Genomic DNA, 27524 nt, shown 5'->3' with positions numbered 1-27524 from the left:
TCAAGGACACGCCCTGCGACCTCTGAGTCAACAAAACGTGACGCACAAGGTGAGGAACCTGCCTAGTCGGTCTCCTCTTGGTGGGAACTCGAACTACGGTAATTCAGCTAAATTAAAAAACAAACAAAAACCTTCTTGCTCACAGTCCGACCAGTTTCAAAGACTTCACCCTGATCCCGACACGGCGTGGTCACGGGTCAGAATACGACCCCGAGGGCCATCAGAGTCCAGCCTCTGACAGCCTCAAACCAAACTAAAGTAACTTGAAATGAACCAGGATCTTAGTGGCTTTACAATAAAAATGGGCATAAACTTCACTGAGGATTCTCAAGAATGAAAGTTGGAAAAAAAAGGGGGAAATAAGACATAAAATGCTGCATTTTAATTAGAAGTTTGTCTTAAATAACCCTCATAAAAGTCAGTTCATAAGCATGTTTATTACGCTGACAGTGTTTTATTTTAACTGCACTTCAGAGTTATTTGCTAAACTTGTTCTCAATGGAGGGAAAGGGTTCAACAAACTACAAACGTGCGCCGAATGTCCCTGTCGTCATGCCGAGGAGAGCAGGACTCTGTGTGTCTGCAGACGATGTGGTGTTATGTGTGACAGACGGTCCTGTTTCTCTTCAGGCCTCTGGGGAGGTGTCGTTCTGCCGAGTTCTCACTAGATGGCCACGATGTCGCTCCAACCAGCTGATCAGACTCACACACACACACACACACACACCGTTCATGGATTTTAACCTCAGCACAGGTAAGGGTCGAAGATGGCACAGCGGCGCTTTTTGCAGGGAAATGTGCTCAGAGATCCTGCCTGGCCCTCGCAAGCTACTTTGAAAGCTTTTATAAAGACCACTCTCAACAGAAATGTGTGATAATTCATGAACTTCATGGTTAAAGAATATTTTTAGGAACAGTTAAGAAAGGTTCTGCCTCTAAGTGTTGGTTATTTACTTTTCAGGGAGCCAATAAAAACTTTATTGATGAGTTAAAATAGACCTTTCAACCTTAATTTAAAGGGGAAATGCTCCACGTCACCTCTGGTTCTTACAGCCATGGAAATCCTGTTAAAGACTGGACGTTCGAACAGCAACTTTATATGCTTAAAAGTTGTTTCCTGTAACATTTAGCAGAACCGTGTTGCTCCTTTTGCCTTATAAAGATTTTTCACTGAGCCTCGTGTCAGAACTTCTGCAATAAGACAGAAACTGCTCCATCAGCTCCCGTGGCTTTAACCAGAACCTTCTTTTATTTTCGACTGTCAAAAAATGTCCACGTGTGACATGTCTGCAGGCAGATGAGACCAGATGAAAAGGTTTCGACCGGGAGAACATCTGAGAAAAATGAGCAATGCATCTGGCTCAATCGCAAAATTTAACTAAAAAAAAAAAACAAATTATAACAAAAAATAAAACCCCTTCAGCCTGACTGCAGGGGCGCCTCCAGGGGAGCCCTGATGGGGACCAGAGTTCATCTTCAGGTGAAACCAGAACAGAGTTTCAGGAGTTTTATGTTCTCATTTATAGGTTTTTGGTTTTTTGACATGGTGATTTGGGAGAAGACACATATAAGAAGCTGGAAATGTCGCTGCACTCAGAGCAGCACTCAGAGAAACAACATAAGTCCACCAACAGATCTTTCATCTGACTCCCCTCCGGCCGACCTGTTTGTTTCTCACACAGGATGTCTCCCAGGATGTCCCATCTGTTCTCCACGGGTCCTCTGTTGGGAACCACTGCCTTAGAGGGTATCCTGGTACTGAGGCTGACCAGTAATGATTTAATTAACTTGCATTTGGTCAACTGGCATTTGATAAATACCTAAGAGAATTCTTCATCTTGCATGACTGGTATTTACTCTTTTTAAAATGCCACCTTGTAAAATATTACTGTAACATCATAAAATAATCTGTTGCATTTGTTTTGTCATTTTGAAATTAGAAGTACAACACCCCAGCAAACAAATGTCAAAATATGAAGCTGAAAGTTATTTCTGCATAAAAAACAAATCAAAAGCGCCATAAAGTGTTTGTTTCTGGCAGTTGTGGAATGACCTTTAGTGGGATGTCACTTTATGCTTGCAGTTTTCACCATAGTTAGGAAACCTAATCTGCTCCGAATCTGTATCACTATAAAGCAATAAAAAAACTTTCACTACTACCTACACCGCCTGGCCACCTGTTGCATTATCTAATGTCTGTAAACCGCAGTGATAACAACTCAAATTCATTTAAAACGGAAATCTTAAATGTCTATTCACTGGCCTGCATGCTCCTTTCAGTTATGCAAAGTCAGTGTGGGTTTTTATTTGGTCCTTTCCTTATTCTAATAATTTGCATTTTATAATAAGATAATAGAGCCATAAGCTAAAAGACAAATGTAAAGTGGGGAGCTTGTAGGTGAGCAGCTACACTTCAGTCTCAGTTTAGATCATCATCTGACCTATCAGATCATTTTGGACATAGCGTTCATTCAAATAATCCATGTCATAAGTTGAAATAATTAATGTACTGCACTGCAAACTATTTCAAAGGAAGATGCTGCTGTTTTCCTTGTTTGCTGTTCTTTTAGCGTCCTTCTGTAATTGTGAAATTCAGCATAAACTAAATGCTTGCATTCACATTAAGATTATATAGTGGCTTATTTTTTTTCCTTTAAAGAACATTCAGTTTTCTATCCAGGGACAACTATTTTAGTTAATGCAGGATAACAGCTACAACCGTGCACCTCATCACTCATCAAATTCTGTCAAGCTGTCAAGCTTACCGTTTAAATACAATAAAAGCGGTATTTGATCGACCCATTCTTTTTTTTAAAATCACCAATCTGTTCGATCAAGACTTCTTTGTAAACTGTAAATTAAAAAGTCCATAATACAAAGCCTTTAAAATATATAGTGTAAATCTAACTATTGCATGTTTCCCATAAGCACCAAAACCAGCCTGCACCATCCCTTCCCTCTTACAGATTTTGAGGAAATAATTACAAATATGATACAGTAGGTCTGACTTCATACATAATGTGCAAGTAAAGGGCAAGTCACAATAAAACGGAACAGTGACTGTATTTCATTATTTACATGACATTTGCGATATCAGTCTGAAGGCACCACCCCTTACCTCGGGGGCTGAACCAGGACTATTTAACTGGAGTCGAGATTCACTTGAAAGCTAAAAGCGACTTGTCTTAAAGGAGCTTTGCGAGACCTTCGCTCTGCAGCCTGTTTGTTCTGCTTCACGTGAAAGATGCTTCAGTTCTCCAAGGGAGCCCTTTTGTTTCTTTTGACGTGTTCTTTTGACACGATCTCTGCAAGGACTGGGACCGACTTTTCTGAGTGTCTGGGTTTCTTCTATCAAAAATCTCCGCCGCAAGGAATACAAGGGGGAGAGGATCGGTCCATATGCCAGCAGTACAAAAACAAGTACCGCTTTGCCACGCTGTATAGTCGTGTTTTTCATGCACCGCTGTACTCTGCATACAAAGTTATTCTGCCAAAAGACGAAAAAATTGCTCGGCCCGACGATGAAGTTTGGATGTATGAACCACAGGTAAGGTGCAGAAATGATCAAACAGGCAGCACTTAAACAAAAGTACTGTTTAGTTACAAGCAAGTCACTTATACAAGTTATCAAATATGATTTATCATGCTCTCAACCCCTGGTGTCTTGTTTTTACTGCTTGCATATTACTTAAACATTATAATTCATACATAATTAAGTATCACTTTCTAAAAATCATAGTTAAACAGGATGTCTGAAATACAGCATTAATAATATTGTTGCCTAAATGAAGCTTTTTTTCCTCAATATCAACCAGCTGACAGATGAGAAAGGCGAGCCGGAGATGAAACCGATTCAAGATGATAAAGTGGATTACGACTTCCAGGCATCACTCAAAGATTACAAGGGAAGTATCTACACCAAGGGCCATCTCGCTCCCAGTCTGCACCAAGAAACAAAAGAAGATAAAGAAGCCACTTTCACCCTGACAAATATGGTACCGCAACGAGGGGGCTCAAATAATGGCCCGTGGGTTGAATGGGAGAAAGAAATAGTTATGATAAAAAAGGACTGCGAGGGGGATATGTTTGTGATCACCGGAGGACTACCCTTTAAGCCCGAACGTAAGGCGATGAATGAAAAGGTGTCAGTGCCTGAATACATGTGGTCTGCTTACTGCTGCACGGCTTTTAAAACAGATTTGAATGGTGGGTTTCCCACACATGCGGCTCTGGGACGAAATGATCCTAATAGTGACATTAACATTGTACCGAAAGATCACACGAAATATCCAGATTATGCTGTTAGGAAGCTGACCTTAAAGGACCTGGAGGTCATCCTGAAAGAAAGGCTAAATACAGAACAAGTAACTTTGTTTAAAGAGGATTGTAAAGCTAACTAGTTCTATAGAAACCCACAAGGGTTTATCCCTGAATAAATGTTTGACATGCCGGAAAAACTGGAAACTTTCTGCTTGTTTGAACCAATGTTTGGAAATATGAGATTAAGGTGGTTCTGTCACGAACCCCGGAAATCAATAAAGTCAAAAGTGAGTGAAATGTTGTTTTCTTTGTTTATAATTAAAACACACACACACAAAATACAACCAAACACACACACACACACAAAGAAGGCCAGTTATGTTGGAAAAAGAATTGTGCCCGTAAGTTTAATATTGCAAAAATGCAAAATATAACCATAAATAATTTCACGTTTTGCACGTAAAGAAATAGCAGATCGTTTTAGGTTTTCTACTTTGAAAAAGCTGAATTTTTGCCAATAAAAAGGATTCATGCATGCACTTAAAGATGAAGGTAAAGATGGGAGGATGTCCTCTGATTCGCTGGCCTGTAAGTGGGCACCACCTTGTGGACAGAGATGGAAGCAGGTCTTCCACCCAGACCAGGGGTGTAGCTGACAGGGCATGACCCCACCCTGCCAAATAACCTTTTTTCCCCCTTCATTGTTGGTACTTTATCAATTAAAAGCATAAACACGAAGCACTCAGAGATCGCAAACCTCCACCAAGGTCATAGCATCAAAATTTAAATTTAAATTTGTTTTTTTTTTTTATAAAAAAGAGCTGGTTGAATATATATATACTTACGATCGCATAGAGTAAGATATTCATTAAACATTTGCTAAAAGTTTAATGGAAATAAACAAAAAGAACTGAAGTAATGACAACCGTTAGATGGGTTACAACGTGACGTGATTCTGTGTAAATTCAAGGACATTATTTAATCCAGAAGGTTCGACTTTAAAATGCTGTAAATCATTAAAAGATGCACAACCTTGGTATCGCCTAGAGTATTTTTCAAGTTCAATTAAGTAAATGATTGGTTTTGAGTTTTCTGTATGAATTTTGCAGCAACGGTCAAAAGTTTCAGCCAATCTTGTTCTGCTAATCTAAATAAATCGTTTAAATTTCTTTCGGAAGCAAAAATACTTCCTTTGTAGCTGTATTTGACATGTAAAATGGTATTGTTTGTTTTCTCCTTTTATAACTGGCTTTGTTTCAGGAATAAAGCACAACTATTAAAAATTTATTTTTAAAGAACAACGATCACTTCATCGCAACAAAACCCTGCAGCAGACATTTCCTATTTATTTCACTTTTCTTTGCATATAATCCTGAATACAACTGATTTTTTATGCAAGCATTTAAAGTTTGACACATGGGCTTTAATAGACTTTGACAGCTGTTTGTTATTAAATAATTAAAATAAATGCTGAATCAGCATTCACACAATTATGTCTGGAGTTTAGTACATACAAAAGTCTCAGATAAATCTGATTTTGTCTTTAATTGTACAAAACAAACAACAGGACAGGAATGATTTAGGATGAACTGAAATGTTTATTTCTTTTTTTTTTAAAGACACAGACCAAAACACAAACAGACAAAATAAAAACAGAACATACAAACCCATCAACTTGTACTGTCAGAAAAAGGATTGGATACAAGAGAATATTGCTAAAATGATAAAAAGTCACAATGTAGTCTTTGTCATAAATAAGTTCAGGTTTTACACGTCTTCACAAAGAAATAACCGAGACTTTTAACTCTTCCTATAAAGTTAAATTTACAGTTGAATTCTTGCCCCGCAAAAATCATCCACGTGTGGGCTTCTTCGCCTCGGAGAGACTCCGCGAGAACGCCACATTCATCAGGTAAGTTCCGCTCTCGCCGAAGTTCTAGCAGGGGTTCTCGAAGCACTGGTGGTTCTTCAGCTGCTCCACGTCACAGAAGCCCCGCCCACAGTTGGAGCACTGCAGCGTTGCCTTCTCAGTGTTGTGGATGAGCTGGTGTCTCTTTAGGTACTCCACGCGGCTGAAGCGCTTCCCGCACGCGTCGCACCCGTACGGGCGCTCCCCCGTGTGGATCCGCTGGTGCCGTTCCAGGTTGCCGAGGCGGCTGAAGCAGCGGCCGCACTGCGGGCAGCGGTGCGGCCGCTCCCCCGTGTGCACCAGGTGGTGGCGCTCCAGCGAGCGCGAGTGCGTGAAGCGCTTCCCGCAGATCTCGCAGCAGTGGGGCCGTTCGGCGGCGCAGGCGCACTCGTGGTTCTTGAGGGCCCAGGGGTGGCTGAACGTGTTCCCGCAGTGGGCGCACGGGAAAAGGCTGTCCTCGGATTCGCTGCCCTGTAGGTGGGCGCCGCCCAGTGGACAGGGGTGCTCGTCCAGCTCGGCGTCTGACGTGAAGCCTCCTCCACACTGTGGGCAGAAGTGGAGCAGGTCCGCTCCCCCCTCCTCCTCTCCCCCGCTCTCCCCCACACTTCCAGGAGCTGACAGGTGGGGCAGCTGCTCAGACTCGGCCTGCTCCATGGCACCATCTACAGGCTTCACTTCGACCGGATCCTCCTCTTTCAGCTTCTTGGACCAGCCTAACCTCAGCTCCACCACTCCAGGCCTCACGCTGTCCTTCATCCTGCCTTGGCTCATCTCGTCCTCTCTCTGCAGAGTCGGGGGATGCGGCTCCAGCTCTCCTTCCTGCTCCATTCCGTCCAGACCGATGTATTTTGGGGCCACGACGACCTCGCTCACTCGCCCTGCCTCTGGATCGCGCTGCAAAGCCGTCCTGGCCGCCTGCTCGAGGTCTCGGTCAGCCTTTAGAGCAGATTCCAGACCCCGTAGCTCATCCACTGCCATGCTCTCATCTGGTGCCTCCGTATGACCCATAACCCAGTCCTTCTCTCCTCTCTGGCCGGGATGAAGAACCGGGGCGCAATCTGACATGTCTGAAAACAGAGAAGGAGAGTTTATGTGAGCGCTCACGTCTACTACTTGTGTTTGAACAGCTTTTCTAGCTTTCCCGGCATCATTACCGTCACTCTGGGATTTGGAACCAATGTGGAAGTTCTGGATGGGTGGATTCATCTTCAAGGCCTCCTTGATGAGTCGCAGAGAAGCGGGCTGATAGCCCTCAGTTTGAGGAAACTGCACAAACAGAGTTAGAGTTAGAGAGCGAACAGCTGAGCTCAGGAAGAAGAAAACATTTACTTTAAAATCTGACCAAACGGCTCCTCATTCACTGATACGCAACGGTCACATTAAAATATCCTAATTAATTAAATGTTCTGTTTTTGTGACTAATTCAGTAGAAGCACTGGGTTCACCTCATATCTAAGGAGGTCGAGCTGAGATCTGGAAGATCACTAAACTTTAAGGAAAAAACGGCTCATAAGGTGTCTGCTTAAACTGTCGGATGATTCCAAACCACATCTACTGTGGATCAATAAAGTATTATACTTTGAGCAAGCATTAAAGAGAAAAATATGGAACACTTCAAGGCTATAAAATGTGCAAAATATTTTCCAACAGCTCCTGAAAGACTCTTAGCTGTCACAAAATCCATGTATTAAAAACTAAAACAGCAATACTGGTGAGAAAATGTGATACTAACACAATCCAATTTAAAATATTTGTGAAAATGATGCTATAGTCTGTCTATTAAATGAGACTTTCCGAAGTACTTGTGAGCAGTCAGCGTGTTACCTGCAGCAGACAACAGTCAGCATGCTTTCTGTGTGGAAACTATACTCATTGAAGCTCAGAATGCAGCGATAAGAGCATTTTTCCCCTCACCTACTATAATTCAAATGTATAAAAATGTTGTACCAGTTTTAGTGGCATTTTAGAGTATATTTTAAGTCATCTAATTTTGCATCAATTACACTGTAGTCCTCACATTCTGCAACATTCAGCTGATGTGTAACAAATAAATCACGGGAAAGAGCAAAGTGATTACAAAATAATCTTTACACAATTGAATTTCAATAACATCAATATCATATATCTGTCGACAAAGTGAAATTTAACTCGGTGGATTTTATGAAAAAACGAATTTTGACCAAAAATTTTTAAGCGTCTGCTATGAACCGAAAGTTCCAATCGCGCGCTCGGTAACTCTCGAAAATCGTCGGTGATGACGTCAGCACAGGGAGACGTCCGCCATTGCTGTTCATGCTGGTATTGTATTGAGTGTATTGTAGTGGAAACAATACGAAATGCCGAACTATTGTGTAGTTGGAGACTGCAACAATGTTGCCAACAGATCTTTGGGGATATCAACGTATGCTTTTCCAAAGGATGATGCCATTAGACGTGCATGGATCCGCTTTGTCCAGCAAACCAGGGCGGATTTCCGCGAGCCAGGTTCGGGTGCAGTTGTTTGTTCCAGCCACTTCAAGGAGGATTGCTTTGAAATTCCCTGCCCTTCCGTCCGAAGTTGTGAAGAGGAAACCGGTTTCAGGAACAGGTATGCGGTCTCAGTCATTAAAAATCCGACTACCGTGTGTGTTATTGAAGCCTATGATGTTGCTAATTCCGGACAGATAAGAACCCAATAAAAAACAAGTTTCACAAATATTTTTGCTCGTCTAAATGTAAAAAATGATTAAAATAGACTGTTAGTATTCATTTCTACAGATAGAAAAGACCTTTACCAATTTTCTACAATATTAAAGTCTATTTCTGGTGTCGGGTGGACTTCCATCTCCTCCTCCTCGTCGTCCGGTGGTGGTTGGACCTCTGGTTCGTCCATATATGGCTGGATTATTCCATCAATATCGCATTCAAATCTGCCCTCCCCGAATTCTTCATCGTCTAATCCTGATTCGGACAGGCCTCATCCTCAGATTCGAAATCAAATTCGCTGAAATCCGACGAGCTCGAGCTACTACATATACTACCGGTATCCATTTTGCCAGTGAGACAGTCATGGCGGTGCGCTTGGGACTCCCTTTGCTGACGTCATACACAAATGAGCCTCGTTTGCGTGTCCGAGACAATTGGCTCTATTATGTTTTCAGAAAGCCGTCGGAATGGTCTACAAAATTCAATTTTTTTACAGTTATTAGGTTGACTAATCTCCATCCGACGGCATGAACTTATTATTTGTTATAAAAAGAACCAGAAACGACGATTATATGATATTCAACAAAAGACGAGGTTTTTGCTCTTTAAGCCAAGACAGTTTCAACCCTGTAATACGAGAATTACGCCATCTAGTGTTCAACATTTGTTTAGGTTTGACATCGTTTTTGACGGCAGAAGTGCTCTTCTCATTGATTCTCTTAAAGAATTGGCTTCATCATCACAAATTGTTGATATTCACAACCGTGACTGTTGTCAAGCAGGTAGGACACTGACAGCTCACAGGCATTTCAGAGTAGAAGTCTTTTTTTGCATGGAGTTTTCATGATCTACCTGTGCATGCGTGGGTTTTCTCTGGGTTCTCCTGCTTCCTCCCACAGCCTCAATAAACACACGTGCTTTTAACTAGCTACACTACACTGTCACGAGGCGAGAGGGTGACTGCTTCTCGTTTGTCTCCATGTGGCCCCGTGACGGACGGACACAGCTGGAGATGAGCCCCAGTTCAGATAACCTGAACGGAGGTATGAATGTGCAGCCTTATGCGGATAAATGCTCCGCATCTTTTCACTTCCACCTGAAGTGCTTCAACCCAAAATGCTCGGTGTGGTTGAGATCTGAAGAGTTCTCCACTCAACAGGCTCCCGTGGCTCGAATCAATACCCTTCCCTCCATCCTGCAGCGATCTGGTGGCTGAAAATTAAAGCTAAACTCTCGCCATCTTTCCGTCAACAGCCGTTTGCGCTGAGCTCCCGAGCGGCGCGGCGATGCTGTGCCACTTTCTCCTCCTACTCCTTCTCAGAGAAAACCTGTCTCCCTCACCTCCTCTTTGATGTTGGCCGTCTCCTCCCCCTCACCGCTGAGGCTGCCCTCCCCGTCCTCGTCATCTAGCATCCCTCCCTCCTCCTCCTCGTCCTCCTCATCCTCCTCCTCTTCGTCTTCTTCCTCCTCCTCCTCCTCCTCCTCCTGGGGGAACTGGATGATGTAGGCCTCTCTGGCCTCCTTCCCCCCTTTTCCTCCTCCTCCTGCTGCTGCTGCTGCAGCTCCCAAGCCCAGAGCTCCTCCACTGGCTCCACCTCCTCCCCCGCCACCTCCTCCTTCCTCCCACACGCCTCCGGGCCAGCCTTTGCCATGGGCTGCTGCTGGGCTCTTTTTCGACTTGCCTCCTGAAGAGAAGGGAGGGCAATGAAGGATGGTGGGAGGGAGGTGGAGAGACAGAGGGCACAGGGAGACAGCAGATGAAATATGAGGGGGAGAGAGATGAGTGGGAGGAGATGATTGCAAGGCAAGGAGTGAAAGATGAAGGAGAGAAGAGGGTGGGGAGGTGGGAGATGAGGAGGAAGATGAGGAGATTGGAGAGGATTAGAGGGGTGAAGGAGAGAAGAAATCAGGAGGGGGAGAGGAGGAGGAGGAGGAGGGGGCATGATGAACAAGTGAGGAGAGGGGGCGTAGAAGGACACAGAGGAGAGAGGGAGGAGAGAGAAACATGTGACCGATATGATAGAGGAGAGGAAGACGTGAAGTTGACGAGGAAGAGGAGAAGAGGGAGGGCATGTTGAAGGAGAGTGAAGGAGGGCATGTTGAAGAAGTGGGGAAGAGGGGTGAGGGGGGGGAGAGAGAAGTTGCATTAAAGAGGGAGTGTGTAATTATGGAGAGAGAAGCAGGAGAGGAAAGGAGGCGGGGGAGTATGTGTGTGTGCAACGTGATGAAGGAGAGAACAGAACAGGAGGAGGTGGGGGCAGGGAGAACGAGGAAAAGGAGGAGAGGGTGTGAAGGAGAGAGCTCCGCCAGAGCAAGCGCGAGAGAGAGAGGAGCAGGAAGGGGAGGAGGGAGTTGATAAGTGACAGAAGGAGGTGGGGGAGGGAGAGGAGTTAGGCAGGAAGGGAAGGAGGAAGGGAGCACAAGCACAGAAGAGTGGGAGGGACAGAATGCAGTGGAAAGAGAGGAGAGGGGGAGGTGAAGGACAGAGGGAGAGAGATCATGAGGAGGAGGCGGAGGAGGAAGGGAGGAAGGGAGGGAGGGAGAGATCAGCTCTTGCCAGATGGTTTCCAACAAAACAAGTGTGTCAGTAACTGCTCACAGACAGCCTTTTCTCTCAAAAAACACACACATACACGAGTTGATAAGGTGGTATTTAAGTTATACCTCCAACTCACCACACACCTGATCAAAATAAGTAAATAAATAAATAAAGACACTCACGAGCCAAGTCAACTTTCCTCCTCTGCCGCGGCGCGCCTCCCTCCTCCAGCCCGGCGCTGCGGCGGCTGGCCGCCCAGCCCAGCCCGTACCTGCGCTCCGTCCTCAGCTTGTTCTCCGTCAGCTTCAGCCGCAGCTTCAGGGCGTCGTTCTCCTTCCTGTTGAGGGACAGCTCCACCAGGTAGTCGCTCACCGTCTCCTGGAAGAGCTTGGTGATCTCGCAGACGGAGGCGCGGATCAGGCTGTCCATGACGGCCGTCAGATGCGTCTCGAACGCGCTCACCGACTCCTCCATCATCCTCCCGCCGCCCCGGAGCCGAGGACAGCTGCGGGTCTGATGGACACTTAATGAGAAACCAAACGTGCTCGTTACATTTAACCCAGCTTTAACAAGGTTTTTTTTTTTCTTTTCCAATAATGCACTGCACAGAACAACTCAAGTGTCCAGTGTTACCGGGACGTTAGCTCGCTCTTGCTGCTAATTCGCATTTCAAAACCGGATTTGTAACAATTTAATTACACCACTTCGGATTATTTAATCGCACAGCTCAACACACAGTCCTCCCCGCCAGCCTGTCGGTAAACTTGTAGCTCTGGTGGGTTTTGCAGAGACCTTCAAGGAACAGCCTCCCTCCCGGAACGTTAAAAAGTGCTAGCCGCCTTGCTAGTTTAGCTCCGAATACGCACCTTTTTTTTTGGTGGATAAAACCCCCGGGGGGGCAGAGAGAGACCTCCTCGGTGTAAAGGCGAAGACACTCGAGATAATATCACTAATTTCGGAGGAGCTCCGTGTCGTTTAGAAGCTGGAGGGGGGCACAAAAAGGGGCGACAAAGGAAAGCGCCGACCAACTTCAGCCCTGCTCCGTCTCACCGCCTCCTCCTGCTGCCACTGTTTTCCTCTTCGACTCCTTCAGCGCTGCTTATGATGCCTGGCAGGACTGCGCATGCTCAGTACCGTACTTGTCCTAATAGTGACGCGCACCCTGAAACAACAATAAAGTTTCACCGCTGACTCGCTTCTGTTCCGGACAAATAGGAACATACCCAGAGGCCTAAAACACAGGGGACCAGACTGGCATCATCACAGAAACATAACCTTTATTCCAAAACAGAATAAAGTGGGCATAGCCTACTACTATTATTGTTATTTTCACATAAACCTATATACATATTGATTTCAGCAGTACAATGTTAGGCTATGATGCAAATTCAAAGTCTGGTTCTAAACATTTTAAAGCCCTAGACCGGTTTTAAAACCTGCAATGACACTGTGCCAAAAAGAGGAATTACTAACTGGCTGTCTAAAGCACACGCCTTAGTTTGTTTTCAAGTCTGAATTTTCTGAAGTACCATGCAAGATACTGTTGATCTGACAAGCAAACACTCAATGCAAAGAGATGTGTGCTTTGGTACTGTGATCTTGTTTTAGTTGCACACACTGAGATTTAAAGATAGATGGAAAATAATCAAATGGAATAAAAAAAATTACCTGAAAAAACATCAGATTAATGTAATGTGATGCAACTCTATTCAACAAGGTGCTGTTTTATACAATAATTATATTTGACGTTTCAGGCATAACTTTTCTATTGAGAAAGATATTTTAATATTCTATAAACAAAGTTAAAATAATTACCTAATCAAACAAATCCTAACAAAGGAGAGGCTGTGCTGCCATGTGTCCTCCGGGACGACAGGTGTCGCTGTGCTCAGCCGGTCACATGACGCTACAGCGGAAAAGGGGGCGGGGGCGGAGCTTCTCCCTGCGCGTTTTCTCCTTCCGTGCTCGAGCAGGAGGAGAGAGCACCTTGCAGCTTCGGCGGGAGGGACGAAAGAGCAGCGACCATGCCGATGTTTGTGGTGAACACCAACGTGGCGAAGAGCGACGTGCCCGCGGCTCTGCTGTCGGAGGCCACCGAGGAGCTGGCGAAGGTTATGGGCAAACCTGCGCAGGTAGGCCCGGGTGGAGGGGGGAGCGCTTCAAGGGGTTATTCACCTCGTTCATATCGATTTATCCAGAGTATAACCAAAGTTAAATATACTGTGGAATAATGTGGTCTGAGCTGAGCACAGGTGGATAATTTACCTGAGATACCAGCTCAGGAGGTAACTTAATCTGTTCACAGCTTGCATCGATAATCTGCGTGTTTGTTTTCAGTTCTTTAATTTAGATTAAACGCCAATAAATTATTCTTATTTCTTCCCAACGACCAGGAAACAAAAGAGGCATTTGTCAAGCCCTGGGCTTATTTAGCAAATAGAATAATATTGAGGAAGAAGGAAACGCAAATGGAGTCACAAAGGATAAATAAAGTTAACTCAAAGAGACAAGTGTTAAATATAAGTAAAAATAAAATGCCCTGTTAGTGAAAAGTAGCTTTAAAGTCATAATTTAAAAAAGGGATGCACAAGAGAGGCTTCAAAAATAAAAGTAGTTTCTTATAAACATCTAAATGTGTAATGTACAGAAAATAATGGACATATCCTATACCACTTGTAATGAAATGACCACTACTTAATGCCTACAATGTTGATAAGTGATTATTATATTAAAAAATACAGATTTATTGATTTAAATGATTTACAATTGCAATAAACTCAGCACTTTTATCGTTTTAAACGTCAAAACTGATACTTTTGGACTTCCCAGTTTGGTCTGACTTCAGTTTATTTTCTTTATTTGTGTTTTAATTTGCCAGTACATCGCTGTGCACGTCAACCCAGACCAAATGATGAAGTTTGGAGGGAAGGGAGACCTCTGCGCTCTCTGCTCCCTTCACAGCATCGGCAAGATCAGCGGCGCTCACAACAAGCAGTACTCTAAACTCCTGTGCGGACTGCTAAACAAACACCTTGGGGTCTCTCCTGACAGGTAACGCATGCATATCAGCCTTAAAATTCACTTGGTTTGACTTGACTGGATGTGAAACACAAGCTGAGACGCTTCTCTGTGTTACATAACGGCTCTTCGCTAATGTCGCTAACCTGCTTGTTTGTCTTGGTGTCTGTTTCAGGATTTATATTAACTTTGTGGACATGGACGCAGCCAATGTGGCCTGGAACAACACAACATTCGGCTGAGAAGGAAACCACCGTTAAAATGATAATAATTCCAGCATTTTCCTGCTTGTTTTGAGCATAGTTTAAACTGATAAAACGAAGAGCAAAAACCTTCATAATCCAAGTTGAAAATACTGTATAAGCACTTGATCAGACCCTTATGCTTTGCACTGATACTTTTTTTCCTTTTAATAAATAAAGCAAACCCTGAGGACCATAAATGAAGGTTTTATTTGGTTGGCAAACAGCTGCACTCCATTCATGGGCAGATTATCTACATTTATTTAAACTATTACAGTATAGATAGATATCGAACTAAGAGAGTAATCACCTTTGTATTTTATAACCAAAGGTAAACAAAAAGAATAAGCAATAAGTGATGCTGTCAGGGGATGTTAAGATGCTCTGGATGACGACTGGAAAACGCGCATGCTTTAATTCACTATACCGTATCAGGTGTTCAGTGAAATAAAGGGATTTAGTCACTTTTATACTTATAAAACCCATCATTAGGAGTTCATCATTAGAAAGATCAGGAGATGTTTCCTGCCCACAGCCATCACCATCTATAATAACTCCCTGATTTAAATGAGCTACGTCAACATTTAATTTCCCTTTGGGATAAATAAAGTATTTTTGAAATGAATTAAAGACCTCGCTGAAGCAAAGCTGGACCATTTTAATTTATTTGCATAAATGGCTGCTTTATTGTTCTTTCATAGCTGAGACTGAATACACTTTCTGAGGCTCCGGGGCTCCACGTCTCTTCTAAGAACAGTAGGTGACGTATATGGACTGGAAAATTTCTGCAGTCCGTGAAGTAGACTTGTTGTGCCATATCAGAAACTCGGATTTTTGAAAGAAAAATATCTAAAACAGGAATAACACAATTATACAACCTATCTACCGCGTTTAAGCGCTTCCTAACTGCACGAATCATATGTCTACTACTTTTAACAGCAAAACAAATCAGTATAAACATTTTTTAGTGACGTTTCAGTCAGAGCCTCTAATTTCGACGGGCATCGAACGCAGCACCGAGATATACCGAAAGTGTGGGCGGTCTCTCCACGACACAACAGTCAATCACAACAGAGCACTCATTCTGGTACGTGACGTCATCCTGATGCAAGGCGGGAAAAGCGTGTCCTATAGGTAAAGATAAAAGTCAGTTTCCTGGTATTTTCCACACTTTTTTTAACGTCTGTTTTTACTGGAACGACGCAACTCCGGAGTGAATTATAACTGCCCCGGTTACATGCAGCCTGATTCCAGGTGTGTTTATTTGCCTTTTATCTGGTGGATCAGTTCCTTTGCTCAGCCTCATAGACTTCCGTTGCTTTGGTAACCGCCATGGTAGCTGAGTGACAAACACGTAGGCCTTGAAGAGAGCAGAAGCAACGTTAACAAGATTAACTTTACACTCACTCATATTGCAATAGATGACAAAAATACTGATCGGTGCAATTTATACCAAATGAGCCGGGGATATAAGAAATAAATAACGCTACGATGTCCTTTCTGGTCGTTCGCTCCTGAGTAAAAATGGCGGACGATGCTTACGTGATTCGCGGATGTTAGTAACTCATAAAAAACGACTGCATCGTTTATCGGTGAAGTTGTGGACCTTGGTGTCTGAGGCGAAGTTCGGGCCCTAAGGAACCGGAGGGCAGAGCTCGAGTCGAACCGTGGATCCAGCTGTCGGCTAATTTGTTTTTAGCGTTAGCATTAATGCTAATGCTAAAGCATACTCATCTCTAACAGGATGCAGCATGAATGCTACTTTAACTCGTGCTTGTCTTCCAGTGTAAATTATGATTAGATTTTTATGTCAGTGATAAAATACCGCCGCATAAGTCTTAGCTTTAATGTTAAAAAGACTTATTCTCAAACTGAAGCCACCTATAAACAATTATTTATAAACACTTCTTCACACCACAATAAAATTCGCTTCATCCATTTTACGTTTCCATGGCGACAGTCAGTGACTGACAGGAGCCGGGTTGGGTCAAACCACTGTGTTATGAGGTGAATTTTATATATATATATTTTTTTAGATTTAAAATAATGAAATTGTTTAGCCTAATTAATTTTTTTGTGTTGTTTAATTGAAAAGATTTATTTAGCGTATTTATGCTTGGAATGTGTGTTAAGATCGGTTGGAAGACCAGTGGAGAACGAGTGTATAATGATTAAATACCAAAGAAATTATCTCTGTTTTAAATAGTAATATAATGATTGTGTGTGTGTGTCCGCTTTAAACAATAAATGTATCTAAGCATTGAAATTAACCTAAAATTTGATTTGAAGGTATAAGCTATAGATTGTATTATTAAATTCCAAAGTTAATCAGTATAACTAATCAGTGATCACTTATGTGTTTTCTATGAACAACTGATCGTGTAACAGATCGTACTTCATTTGTATGCACTTAATCATGTGAAATTTGCAGCGGTATGATAAACTGGCAGGAGTTCTCCACCAAGAAGGGGGTTAATGATTTTATTATGTGTTATGTTTAACATTAAATGATTGTTATGTAATGTATACTGAAGAAGTTATATGTGACAGCAAGTTAAATCAGACAAGGCAAGGTCAAAGCTTTCATTTGTCCTCAAAGACAACATGTGACTGTTGAGGTGTAGTCGGATGTTGCAAAAAACCACAGATTACAAAAGCTGCAAGGGCTTGTTCGAGGGAAGCACCCTTGTTACTGTGGTGGACTGGCTTCACAACAACGACAAAAAAAAAAAACAGGACTTGTCGGCCATGACCAGGACTGTCATGGCCGACTCTTCATGGCCTGAAGAGTTTTCATCTGATTCCAGAGATCCAGCCGTCGGTTCAGGTTCATACTGGTTTGGTAGGAGGACGGAGTTTTATGTTCGAGGCTTGTCTGAAAATAGCCAGAAGAATATGACCAGATCTGTCTTGAAAAACCTCCTGATGGTGGAATTTCTTTCTTCGGAAGGCCAAGAGTCAAGTTCTTTAAATTAGAGGAGCTTTTTCAAAAACGGTGAAGGTCCCAGAACATCTGAAGACCTACCTACCCCTTTGCTCCGACTGAAGAGTCCAGCAGGCTTGTCAGCTGAGGCTGGTAGGGCATAAACTCACATTTTTCCGTCCCAATTAAAGCTTACAAATAAAAAAGAAATCTACAGATGTGGTCTTAGGCAAAGGTAAATTGATGGCAAAGAGTTGTTTTATCAACGCAATTTTGTGAACCTTCTTATCTTTATCTGAACACTGATTGTTTTGTATTTTTTGTCTTTGTGTTTAGAGGGATAGGGACCTCCACTGCACAAGAGACTTCATCGTCCAAAAGCATCTAAAAGCTGCTGCCAGTCAGCCCCCATCATGTCGGACAACGTTATGAGAGGCCTCAGGGTCCAGCTGACCACGACAATGGACATGGTTTTAAGGACAGCTCTGTTTGAGATTGTCAAGGTTTTTGAAAATGCACTACATGACCACAGAATGGAGGTCGCACAGAAAGGAGAGGAGATCGCTCAGCTGAAGGTCAAGCTGCAGACAGCTGAGATAAAGCTGAAAGATTTTGAGCTTGGGAGATCTGGAGGAGCAGAGGCCAACCCCAGCCGCAGAAAGCCAGAAGTCCCAGATGCCCGTGGACAGAGCTCCTCACTTCCTGAGATTGAGTTTGAAGGTGCAATAATAGATTAAACCTTAAGTAATATATGGCTTTTTGTCCTGTTTTTTGATTTGTATATGAAGGAAAACTATGATGCCGAATAGCTTTCAAAGAAAGGTTAACCACGTTTGTCGTTGTGTTTTGAGCAGTGCCTGATGACTGGTGCGCTCCACTCGGCGACGAGACGGTGACCAAACCGAAGAACGCGCTTCCTGGCGTGAGGCTGCGCCAGTTTTCCATCCCTCTGTGGCAAGTTCCCATCAAGAACGAGGTGTGTGGAGACATGGAGTAACCTTTTATAGAAAAGTTTTAAAATAAGACGTGACTAAGAAGAATTCTTACGGATTTGTTTTTTTTTAATGTATTAAAAATCTAGATAAGTCCAAGAAGCCTGAAAACTTTAGGACCAGGAGACATCCGGTGTAGAACGTTTTCACAAAGAACTGTTCCAGTCCACTCAGAACTGCCTATTTCCTCCACGTTAACTAACTAATCCTCACACAGGCTGGAAACATCCAGAAAACTAATCTTCTTTTTCTTTATGGAGCCTTTTCTGTATTTTTTTGTATTTTTCATTGTTATCTCTTGGAGATTTAACCAAAAATATCCTTGTTTTAGATGCTTAAATATCACGTCAACATCCAGAGGTCTAAAAGCATCAGAAGATCTAGAAGAAGTAAGTTCGGTACTTCTGCCTCGTCTCCCCCCAGTCAAGGCAGAAATCACATCTTCACTTTAAGACTGGTTGTACTCGGCTTATTTTTCTAATGGTTATTTATTCCCTGTTCACCTGTCCAATTGGTTTGTTTACTGTCGTCTCGTGTCCAGGTTGTCTTACTGCGTTCCTGTTTTTTTCTTTCTCTGCAGTTTCTTCTTTGAATGATAAGTCAAAACACACTGTGATCAAAAAAGTGCCGTACTGTGAGCAAGGCGGCAAACCGCCAGCGCAGAGAGGCGATATTAGAATCCTGCTCGAAGACCTCAAACACGAAAACTGCGACCTAACAAATATAAGTCGCCTTAGAAGGAGCAACAGGGGGAAGAAAAATGTGCAGACGCACCAAGAAAGGCTGGAAAACCAAACGAAGAACTGGTCCAAGTCTGCCGGATTACAGGACACAAAAACCAGCGTTGCAGCGAAGTACCCCTGTAGGTTTTGCAACAAGCTGTTCCAAAAGCAATCCGGTCGAAACAATCACGCCCGTATCCACAGGACGTGCCGAGGCTGCAAAAAGGTCCTCGCCTCTGTCGATTCCATCAGCTGCCACGTACAGACCTGTGCAAAGTTTAAGAAACGGATGGCACGAGAAGCCAAGAAACGCCGCGAAAAAGACTCAGCCGGACCCCTCAGAACGCAGCTGACGGTGAAGGAGGAGAGCGTCGAGCTCTCGGTCAACGGCCGCGAAAGAGTCACCAGAAAGCGCTTGAAACCGTCGCGCCAAGGCGGCACAAGTTTCACCGACGCCAGCGGAGACCCCGGGTGGATGAGGCCTTTGGAGGATGTGGAGGAGAACTGAGATGGTTTGATGGAACTGCATCCATACGAGAGGACATGAGAGGCACGTGCTGCAGAGTTCAGTCTCAGGTCACAGCCAGGACACCGATCCAGCACGCAAAAGGTACGTTTCTTAAAAAGCAGCATCTTTAACACTGAACAGCGCCGCCCGAACATACAACTCAGGAAACGGACGGACTGATGCAGCTGGCTTCACACGCCTGCAGACAGCGGCTCACTGGAAGGCAAGATGAAGTCCTGGTTTTTATTTTCTATTTAAAATGAAGTCATTTAATACCTAAATCCTATAAGTGTTTCCCCATTTTTTAAAAATAACTTTGTAAAACAACTATCTTACTTTTAATCTGAAATTAGATACCTGAAAGGTCGTCACATTTACGTTCGGATAAACCGAGTGGCATCAAACAATCAGGAAATGTTGAATTCTTGTGGGTTTTTATTTTATTTTTTACATAAAAACGATCCACTGATGGAAGAAGACATCTGGCAGTAAAGTGAAAGTGCTTCATCACATTGATGTGAATGTTTTGTGCGTCCTGTTTTAGTCTCTGCGCCGCCTGGATCGATCTGGGTGGAACAGGAGAAACCTCCCGACTGACCGAACATCTGTTGAAGATACTGCAATTTAATTTACTTCAAATTAATTTTATAATTAATTTGAACCAAAGACACAAGTGCAAATGAATTTGTTTTATATTTGTCTCTAATGACCAATTTTACTGGATTTAGCAAATCCTAAATTCTTTTTGCACTTGTGTCCGGTTCAAGCTTGTGAAGTTTTTAAAGAAATCTTAAGGCTTTTAGCATTTTTAACTTTTGACAGAGGAGTTTGTATATTATATTATTTTATATTAAAAAAACAACAACAACTGCTGTCTAAGTTTCCTGGGTGCTGAACTTCTCAGAATTCTTTTGTGTGACAATTTTTCAAATTTGTACCTTTTTCTTGAAATATTGTTGGCATTAAATATATAAATATTTCACTTTTTTTAGTCTATTGTGTTGTACTTTTTCTTGGTGAATCATAAATCAATTAAAGGCCTAGCACTCCTTGGAGAAATGCGTATTGCCCGCCACCTTTCACGCCTGTTTGAACAAAGATTTTATGACAGGAGTTGTAGACATTTTGGTCAAACCTAGAATATTATGCGCACTCTGGTACGTATTGCAAGATATTAGGCTCAGACTGTGTTTGACAGATGATTCTCAGCTCCCATCACATCAGATTTTGGCTCAGCTGCAACTATTTTTTGAAGAAACCTTCCAAATAGTTAAAAGTAAAATTTTAAACAGATGCTACACTATCTGTTCATTGTCAGAATATGTGTATCAGTCTCAGCTTCTACCATACTAAACCTTGGGAAAATATCTATAAACCTGACTGAGTTGTAGGCATTTTTTTTGGCTTAAGGTATGTAGGCTGGGCGGCCATCTTGAATCAAGTTTATTCCAAACGTTATACTTATAGGTATGCATACAATGATTACTTTCTGCTGTTTTCAGCGACGTTAGCGCAGTGGTTTGAGCTATTTTAGTAACAGAGACATAAGAACGCACAGAAACAAGCAAAAACGTTATTGCCCGCGTATATAGCAGCGCACTGAATGAGCCCGCACAGGCTTTAGCTGATCACTTTAGGTCTCGCGAGATTACGTCACATCAGTTCCCACTTTTTAGTTCTCGCGAGACTTGCTTCCATCACATCACAGGTGCTCACCTGCTAGCCAGAGCATCTTTTTCTATTTTTTTTTAAACCCGAGTTAGAGGTTGTTTGACGTTTTCAGTGACAGCGAGGATTCTTGACCACCTACTTTCAACCCGCACAGTAACGTGTCTGTTTTTCCATCTATTTCTCCGACATTTGCACATTTCGCGCCGGTGGTAGCCGACGGGAGCTAGCTACGCTTGGTCGCGTCCTTGTTTACATCCTATTCAGAGCGGAACAATAACTGTCACGCTTTGCGAACATGTCTTCTTTGTAACTTGTTAAAAAAAGACTAAATCATCCGCTTATATTTCGTCATGCAGACAGCTTGCCTCAAATGGGGCAGTGCTGCTTAGTTAGCCTCCTGAATGTATGGATAGTTAGCAAAGCCTGATTATCCGGACTTTAACTGCTGAAAACTGTCGTTAAGTCGGAAATATAGCATGGCAGCAGGGTAGAAGAATCCGTCTACGTCCTCCGGAGGTTAGTTTGCTGGGGGGGAAAACAGCCAGACTGTCAAGCCGTGTTGTTTAAACAAACGGGGTGGGGGGGCATGGAGTCGGTCAGGAGCGCCTTCCACGCTCAGCTGGCCACCGTCATGGACTCCCTGCTGGCGGCGGCCGTGTGCGAGATCGCCAAGATCTTCGAGAGCAGCCTGTGCGATCAGCAGGCAGAGCTGGCGCAGAAAACCGAGGAGATCTCCGTCCTCCGCTGCAAGCTGGAGAACCGGGAGAGGAGGAGGCCGAGGGCGAAGGAGGGAGAGGTGTCACCCGGAGGCGGCATCAGGCAGCACACGGGATCAGGTACCACAGGCTGTGGTTCTGCGGCCCTATAAATTACTTATATAAAGAGTTAGACAGATAGTAGATCTGATAAGCATTTCTTTTGTTGTATACATTTACTGTGAAGCATTCTTTGATATAAACAAATGTGACTGATTATTATTTCACCATCACCATATATATATGATTTCCCTAAATAGGACCAAATGCGGGGAAGGATGTGTCGAGCGATTCGGACTCGGAGGAGGCGCTCTGCATGCTGAAAGAGGAGGAGGTTTTGGGGCATGATGGAGCTTCTGTGAAACACGAGGTCAGAACTTTTCCTGCCAGCACTTTTGATTGTTTAAAAAAAAAATTATAGCAATCAAATAGATTAGATATTAAATAGATTTCTGGACAGCCGTCACATCAGGGCTCGTGCTTCTCAGTTTACTGCGACTCTTTTAAAGTCTTATGGACTTGATTGGTTTCTTTCTGAACAGCATGCTGGATCTCGGTCTGTCACAATCGAAGCCGCAGATGGAAACCTTCCCACCCGGGACGATAGGCAGAGTGAGGGTCTTTCTGCTCCACAAACTAAAACCAAAAGTAAGAAAGTCACACATACTGTTGAGGCTGTTCTTTGATGAAGGAACTGAGATAGAACCTGTTGGTTGTATGATGAAAGTGTATAAATTTGTAATTTTTCTTTTTGCAGTATCTAATTGGAATCAAAGCAGTCACGGTGCAGACCCCCGGCCCCTCCAAGATCAAGCCTCTGCTCCTTTTCTCTCCATCTCCCAGAGTGGGCGCTGTTCTCCTCGAACCGATCCGAGCCTGCCTCAGCCAGGAGAGTGGCTGCCAGGACTGGATGCCGCTCGAGGCGATGCGTCGGGTCTGGAGAGCCTGCGGGCAAACGGTTCAGGCTGTTCCGCTCCAGCCGGTGGCAGCAGCAGCACGACCAACGTCGACCCGTCGTGCTTCCGACCCGCTTTCAGATCAGACGAGACCAGCAACGACGGCGACGGTAGCTCATTCTCTTTCCTGGACCAGGAGTCTGAGAACCAGAACTCGGAGCAGAGTCCGGGCGTGGGGCCGAGGGCGGGTCGCTCAGACCATCCCCAGGCATCCTCCGGCGAAACGACGTGGCAAACAGGAGCTGACAGGGCTGTGAGGAGTCCAAACAGTCACACCCGCCGGATCACAAACTTTGGTACCAGAGACCCCCTGCAACCGCAGCTGAATGCCCCGTCGCTCGCCAAGCGACAGCTGAACACTCTCGTCCCCGCTCCGGCGCCCGGCGGAGGCAACGGGCGCCCGTACTCCTGCCCGTACTGCACAAAGTGTTTCACCTACCCCTCCCACCAGCGCAGGCACCTGTTGCGGCACACGGGGGTCAGACTGCATCCCTGTCAGTTCTGCGACAAGAGCTTCCTCACGCCGTCCGAGCTGACCGTCCACACTCGCACGCACACCGGGGAGCGCCCGTTCGGCTGCGCCCAGTGCGGCAAGCGCTTTGCTCGCAGCGGCAACTTAAGGGCCCACCAACGGGACGTCCACATGGGGAAGAGGCCCTTCGCTTGCGCCGAGTGCGGAAAGAGGTTCGCCCACAGGGGGAACCTGAGGGTGCACAATCACCGAGTCCACCAAGGAGACCCCTACTACATCGACGATCAGCCGGAACCTGACATCGGCCCAAATGCGATTTAGAAAGGCTTTTTTTTGTTTTTCTTTGCAGAACAAATCAAGAAAAGGAAACTAATTGCAGCACAAAAAAAAGCATTTTGTAAGTGTTGTAAGTTCCAGGCAGCCATGGAAATAATCCTGATCAGTCAGTGATGGCCAATGTGATGTACATTTATTTGTCCTGATTGTATTTTTTTAGTTTTGAGTGATTAAAAGTTTTAGTTTACAGCTTTCTGTTCCAACGTATCGTGACGAGTTGCCTACAATTATCCATGATTAGGAAATGTTGTCCACTGCTATAAAAAAAAAAGTCATTACTTTATCTTCCAGTGGCTGTTCTGTCTGTTAAATGTCATACAGCCATCAGTGAGCAAGTTTTTATTGCTCGAAGTGTCGGTTTTATATTGTAAACAAACTGAAAACCCACTGGAGGATGTTCATTTGGCTGTTTTTATTTTGCAGAGGAAAAAAATCACATGTAAAAAAAATAAAAAATAAAAAAAAAATAAAACTCCTTTTTTTTGTCAGATAAAGTGGAGGAAACATCCCCAAAAACTTCCAGTTAATCTTTTTCTTTTTACCCGTCTGCCTGATTGTTTTACTTTAAAAGCTTTTTTTTGTTTTGCTTGTACTTGCCTCAGACTTTAATTCACTGGAAGCAAAAAAACAACGTGTTGGGAGTTTTATTATCTTTCCAATGGTTTCATTTGAGCGCTCCCGTGCTTGCTGTCAGCTGCAGCGTCTCGTTACGTCTATAACGCTCTTTAAACTTCACATCTATGTGGATTTTCACACGTGTGCAGGCGTTTGTTTCCGAACTTCTGATTCTGATTTTCCTTATGATTAAGTGATTTAATTGTCTTTTCTTTGAGATTCAAATAAAAGCTATATTCATATATTTTTAAAGTGCACACGTTTTGCAAAGCTGGAATGTTCGACTGTTGACTTTAATGGTTTTGTACCAAGTTTACCCCCCCCCCCCCGAAACTAGAACACTTGAATTCCAGTCTTAACTTTCTTTTTTGTTTGCTTGTTTGTTTACTGTGCTGTGAAATGGAAAACCTTTTACTGCAGATAGTGAATAATATTTGTTTAAAAGGACTGTTCTGCTTCCCACAGAGTGGAAAAAAAAGATAAAACAAAAAACTGAACATAGTTGCACCAGTTCTTGCGAGCCACTAGGGGGCAGTGCAGATATACAAATAGCTTGGCGTCAGGTAGCCTTTTGATATTATATATTTAATTAATTTATTTGTTTTTATGCTTGATGCACTTGTGTCATCTCGCATAGGAGTCGGTCTTGAAGTGGGTCCTTACTGAGCAAGAAATGAAAAATGTGAATTTGTGTTTAATTGCACAAAACCTCATTCCTCTGTTTTTGTTTTGTGAGTAAAAGTTTTATTCCCTTTGTTACAATTATCTTAAAGGTCACAAATCCTAAAGCTTTGAAACAGGGTTAACTTTTGTTAATGTTTTATTTATTTTTTATCAGACCTTGTAACTGTTTTTTTTTTTATAAATATGTCCCAGGAAACGTTACATCTTAATGTTGGGTGTATTGGAGGAAAGAATCCTGAGTAATCTGTTTGTGCGAAACAATAAGTAGCTGCAATTCTTCAGAGTGGATTTAGGTACGTTAGAATGTACATTTTATTGACATATTGTCTCTGTACTGCGGATTGTGCAGATTTTGATGGAAACACTGATGTAGAATTTTGTTCTGAATGCAGAAAAGAAATCTGTGACTCGAAGAGTTTTTGCTAAAACATCCTGTTAACGTCAGCTGAGCCTCAGACACATTTCTTTATTTTTTAAAATTTTTTTTCCTCCCCAAAAGGCCTAAAATGTCTTTGTGGTCCTTGTGGTGGATGGCAGGCCGTTTGTCCCACGTCTGTCTTTCACACGCGGTCTCTTGGTGCTGGATGAGTCCCGGTCACAGACTCTGTGTGTGTATTCCCCGGGCTGCTGAGTCCGGGGTTTGCTAACAGAAAGATTACATCGAATGACCTCCCCTCCCCCCTTAAAGGTCACCCATATGTGTGTGTGTGTCTCTCTCCCCTGGAGGACAGAGAGATGTACAGATTAATGTTCGGATGTCTCCGTTCTGTCACGGCTGTGTTTGATGTGAGAGGATCGGCTCCCCGCTGAGTAAAGCTCCGTGTTCCTTCTGACCTTTTTAAGTGCACACATTTACTGTGTTTAACGAAAGGACAAGGTCGGATAGCAGCGTTAATCTGTGCACAGATAAAAAAAAATAATGACGTTTTAGTTTATATTTAAATCTCCTTTCTCGTCAAAGCAGCTTCATCTCAGGAGAAATACAACAAATAAACAGTCGATCATAGAAGGACTGCGGTGGGACTGTACGGAGTTAGCAGCTTCGGAACCACAACCGTTTTTTTCCCGTTTTAAGCCAGCATCAGCCTGTAAACGTTGCTCTTTACGTCTTGTCGCCTTGTGCAACTTTTACTTTTCCTGCAACTTTGCAAATCATTCACCTGCCGTCCACCGAATTCCAACAAATGCATCCTTCCTCCTCAAACATATCGTGTAAAACGAGAGATCTTTTATCATTTTAGACACTTTTATTTGTGTTTATGCGTGTAGTGGGAGTGTAGTTTATGTGTATGTTAAGGCTCTAAGGGATGAGGTGGTTCCTAATCCACCCGGTCCCACCAACACCCCGGGGGCTGTGGTTTCATCTGGGATGCCATTAGTGTACTGGAACAACCCCCCCTACACACACACACACCCTTCAGGGAATTACGTTTCTGTCTGCTACTTAAGGCACCGGTTGATCCGTGGTCTGCTGACTGAATTTAAGCTTAGAAACGCTGATTTCTTGTTGCCGTGGAGCTTAAATGGAATGGCGGTCAGTTCAAGGACTCGTCACAATGTCATGTCTGGTCATAAAGAAAAAATACACAAGAATACACTTTTTTTTTCCTCGTATCGATGGCTAATGTGTCCTTACATTAAAACTTTGAAGCAAAATTTGTAAAAGGCTGCCAACCACCACGTGTGTTTGTTTACCTACGAAAACAGCTGAAGGGGCTGAAAATGGGTCAATGATGGCGACATCCTCGGATCAAGATGTGTGATCATTTTGGTACATTGGTTAATCTTTACACTCAGATGTGTGGAGTAAAGTGAATTAAATCTGAGCTGAAATGGACTTTTTCTGGAAAAAAAAGGAACAGATGAGACGGACTTGTACGCTCTATCGGCCGACCTTCCAATCTAATAATCTATTCTAAGCACATCACTGACTGGAGATAAATTAGGATTTGAGTTATAAATGTTTCAGTCTAAAGTAGGGGAAAATATAAACCCTGTAAAGTTACTGGTCTAACAGAAGTTTTGCAAAAGCCGTGTGAGTTTAAATGCCGATCTCTGTCTTTATTTGCTTGATCCCTGATATTTATTCCTCACCGTTGTCTTCCGCGTTTATTTCTCTCTTTTCTTTATCGTTTAGCAGCAGACCCGCTGTTATATTTCCACCTGAACGGCTTCTCTTTGAGTCCAGGCTAACGTGAGTCAATCGTGTAACCCAAACGTCCACACTGTGTTCAACG

General features: G+C 43.4%; 5 protein-coding genes across 11 annotated transcripts; 4 read left to right on the top strand and 1 right to left on the bottom strand.

Moving 5' to 3' along the window:
• Positions 1-3166: 3166 nt before the first annotated feature.
• On the top strand, positions 3167-4505 carry LOC108243026 (endonuclease domain-containing 1 protein). Its single transcript, XM_017428200.2, has 2 exons — positions 3167-3547; positions 3816-4505. Exons 1-2 carry the CDS (start codon positions 3245-3247, stop codon positions 4398-4400), a joined length of 888 nt encoding a protein of 295 aa, XP_017283689.1. The 5' UTR covers positions 3167-3244; the 3' UTR covers positions 4401-4505.
• A 1333-nt stretch (positions 4506-5838) lies between these two features.
• si:dkeyp-121d2.7 (zinc finger protein 449) lies at positions 5839-12484 on the bottom strand. Of its 2 annotated transcripts, none has more exons than XM_017428228.3 (5): positions 12260-12484; positions 11576-11916; positions 10196-10539; positions 7324-7435; positions 5839-7236 (listed from the first exon to the last, which is right to left on the bottom strand). In XM_017428228.3, exons 2-5 carry the CDS (start codon positions 11868-11870, stop codon positions 6197-6199), a joined length of 1791 nt encoding a protein of 596 aa, XP_017283717.2. In that variant the 5' UTR covers positions 11871-11916; positions 12260-12484; the 3' UTR covers positions 5839-6196. The 2 variants fall into 2 exon arrangements, with proteins under 2 accessions (XP_017283717.2, XP_024864361.1); XM_025008593.2 differs by having other exon boundaries at positions 11576-11906.
• An 833-nt stretch (positions 12485-13317) lies between these two features.
• Positions 13318-14853, top strand: mif (macrophage migration inhibitory factor). Its single transcript, XM_017428261.3, has 3 exons — positions 13318-13525; positions 14272-14444; positions 14587-14853. The coding sequence occupies exons 1-3, from the start codon at positions 13418-13420 to the stop codon at positions 14651-14653; spliced, it is 348 nt and encodes a 115-aa protein (XP_017283750.1). The 5' UTR covers positions 13318-13417; the 3' UTR covers positions 14654-14853.
• A 752-nt stretch (positions 14854-15605) lies between these two features.
• On the top strand, positions 15606-20780 carry LOC108243048. Of its 6 annotated transcripts, XR_001808871.3 has the most exons (6): positions 15750-15907; positions 17913-18296; positions 18431-18552; positions 18900-18957; positions 19149-19900; positions 20343-20780. XR_001808871.3 is itself a non-coding variant. In XM_017428234.3 (5 exons), exons 2-5 carry the CDS (start codon positions 17990-17992, stop codon positions 19796-19798), a joined length of 1137 nt encoding a protein of 378 aa, XP_017283723.1. In that variant the 5' UTR covers positions 15606-15787; positions 17913-17989; the 3' UTR covers positions 19799-20780. The 6 variants fall into 6 exon arrangements, 5 of the variants coding, with proteins under 5 accessions (XP_017283723.1, XP_017283722.1, XP_017283724.1 ...); XM_017428234.3 differs by having other exon boundaries at positions 15606-15787; positions 19149-20780; XM_017428233.3 differs by having other exon boundaries at positions 19149-20780.
• Positions 20781-21446: 666 nt separating this feature from the next.
• On the top strand, positions 21447-24847 carry LOC108243039 (oocyte zinc finger protein XlCOF7.1). The gene is made up of 4 exons (XM_017428223.3): positions 21447-22305; positions 22485-22594; positions 22767-22872; positions 22982-24847. The coding sequence occupies exons 1-4, from the start codon at positions 22056-22058 to the stop codon at positions 23971-23973; spliced, it is 1458 nt and encodes a 485-aa protein (XP_017283712.1). The 5' UTR covers positions 21447-22055; the 3' UTR covers positions 23974-24847.
• The last annotated feature ends 2677 nt before the right edge of the window (positions 24848-27524 follow it).

This window comes from Kryptolebias marmoratus, linkage group LG9, assembly GCF_001649575.2.
Source record: "Kryptolebias marmoratus isolate JLee-2015 linkage group LG9, ASM164957v2, whole genome shotgun sequence".
Classification (NCBI taxonomy): domain Eukaryota; kingdom Metazoa; phylum Chordata; class Actinopteri; order Cyprinodontiformes; family Rivulidae; genus Kryptolebias; species Kryptolebias marmoratus.
Note: the sequence above shows the minus strand (reverse complement) of the source record. Positions and strands in the feature narration are given on the sequence as shown.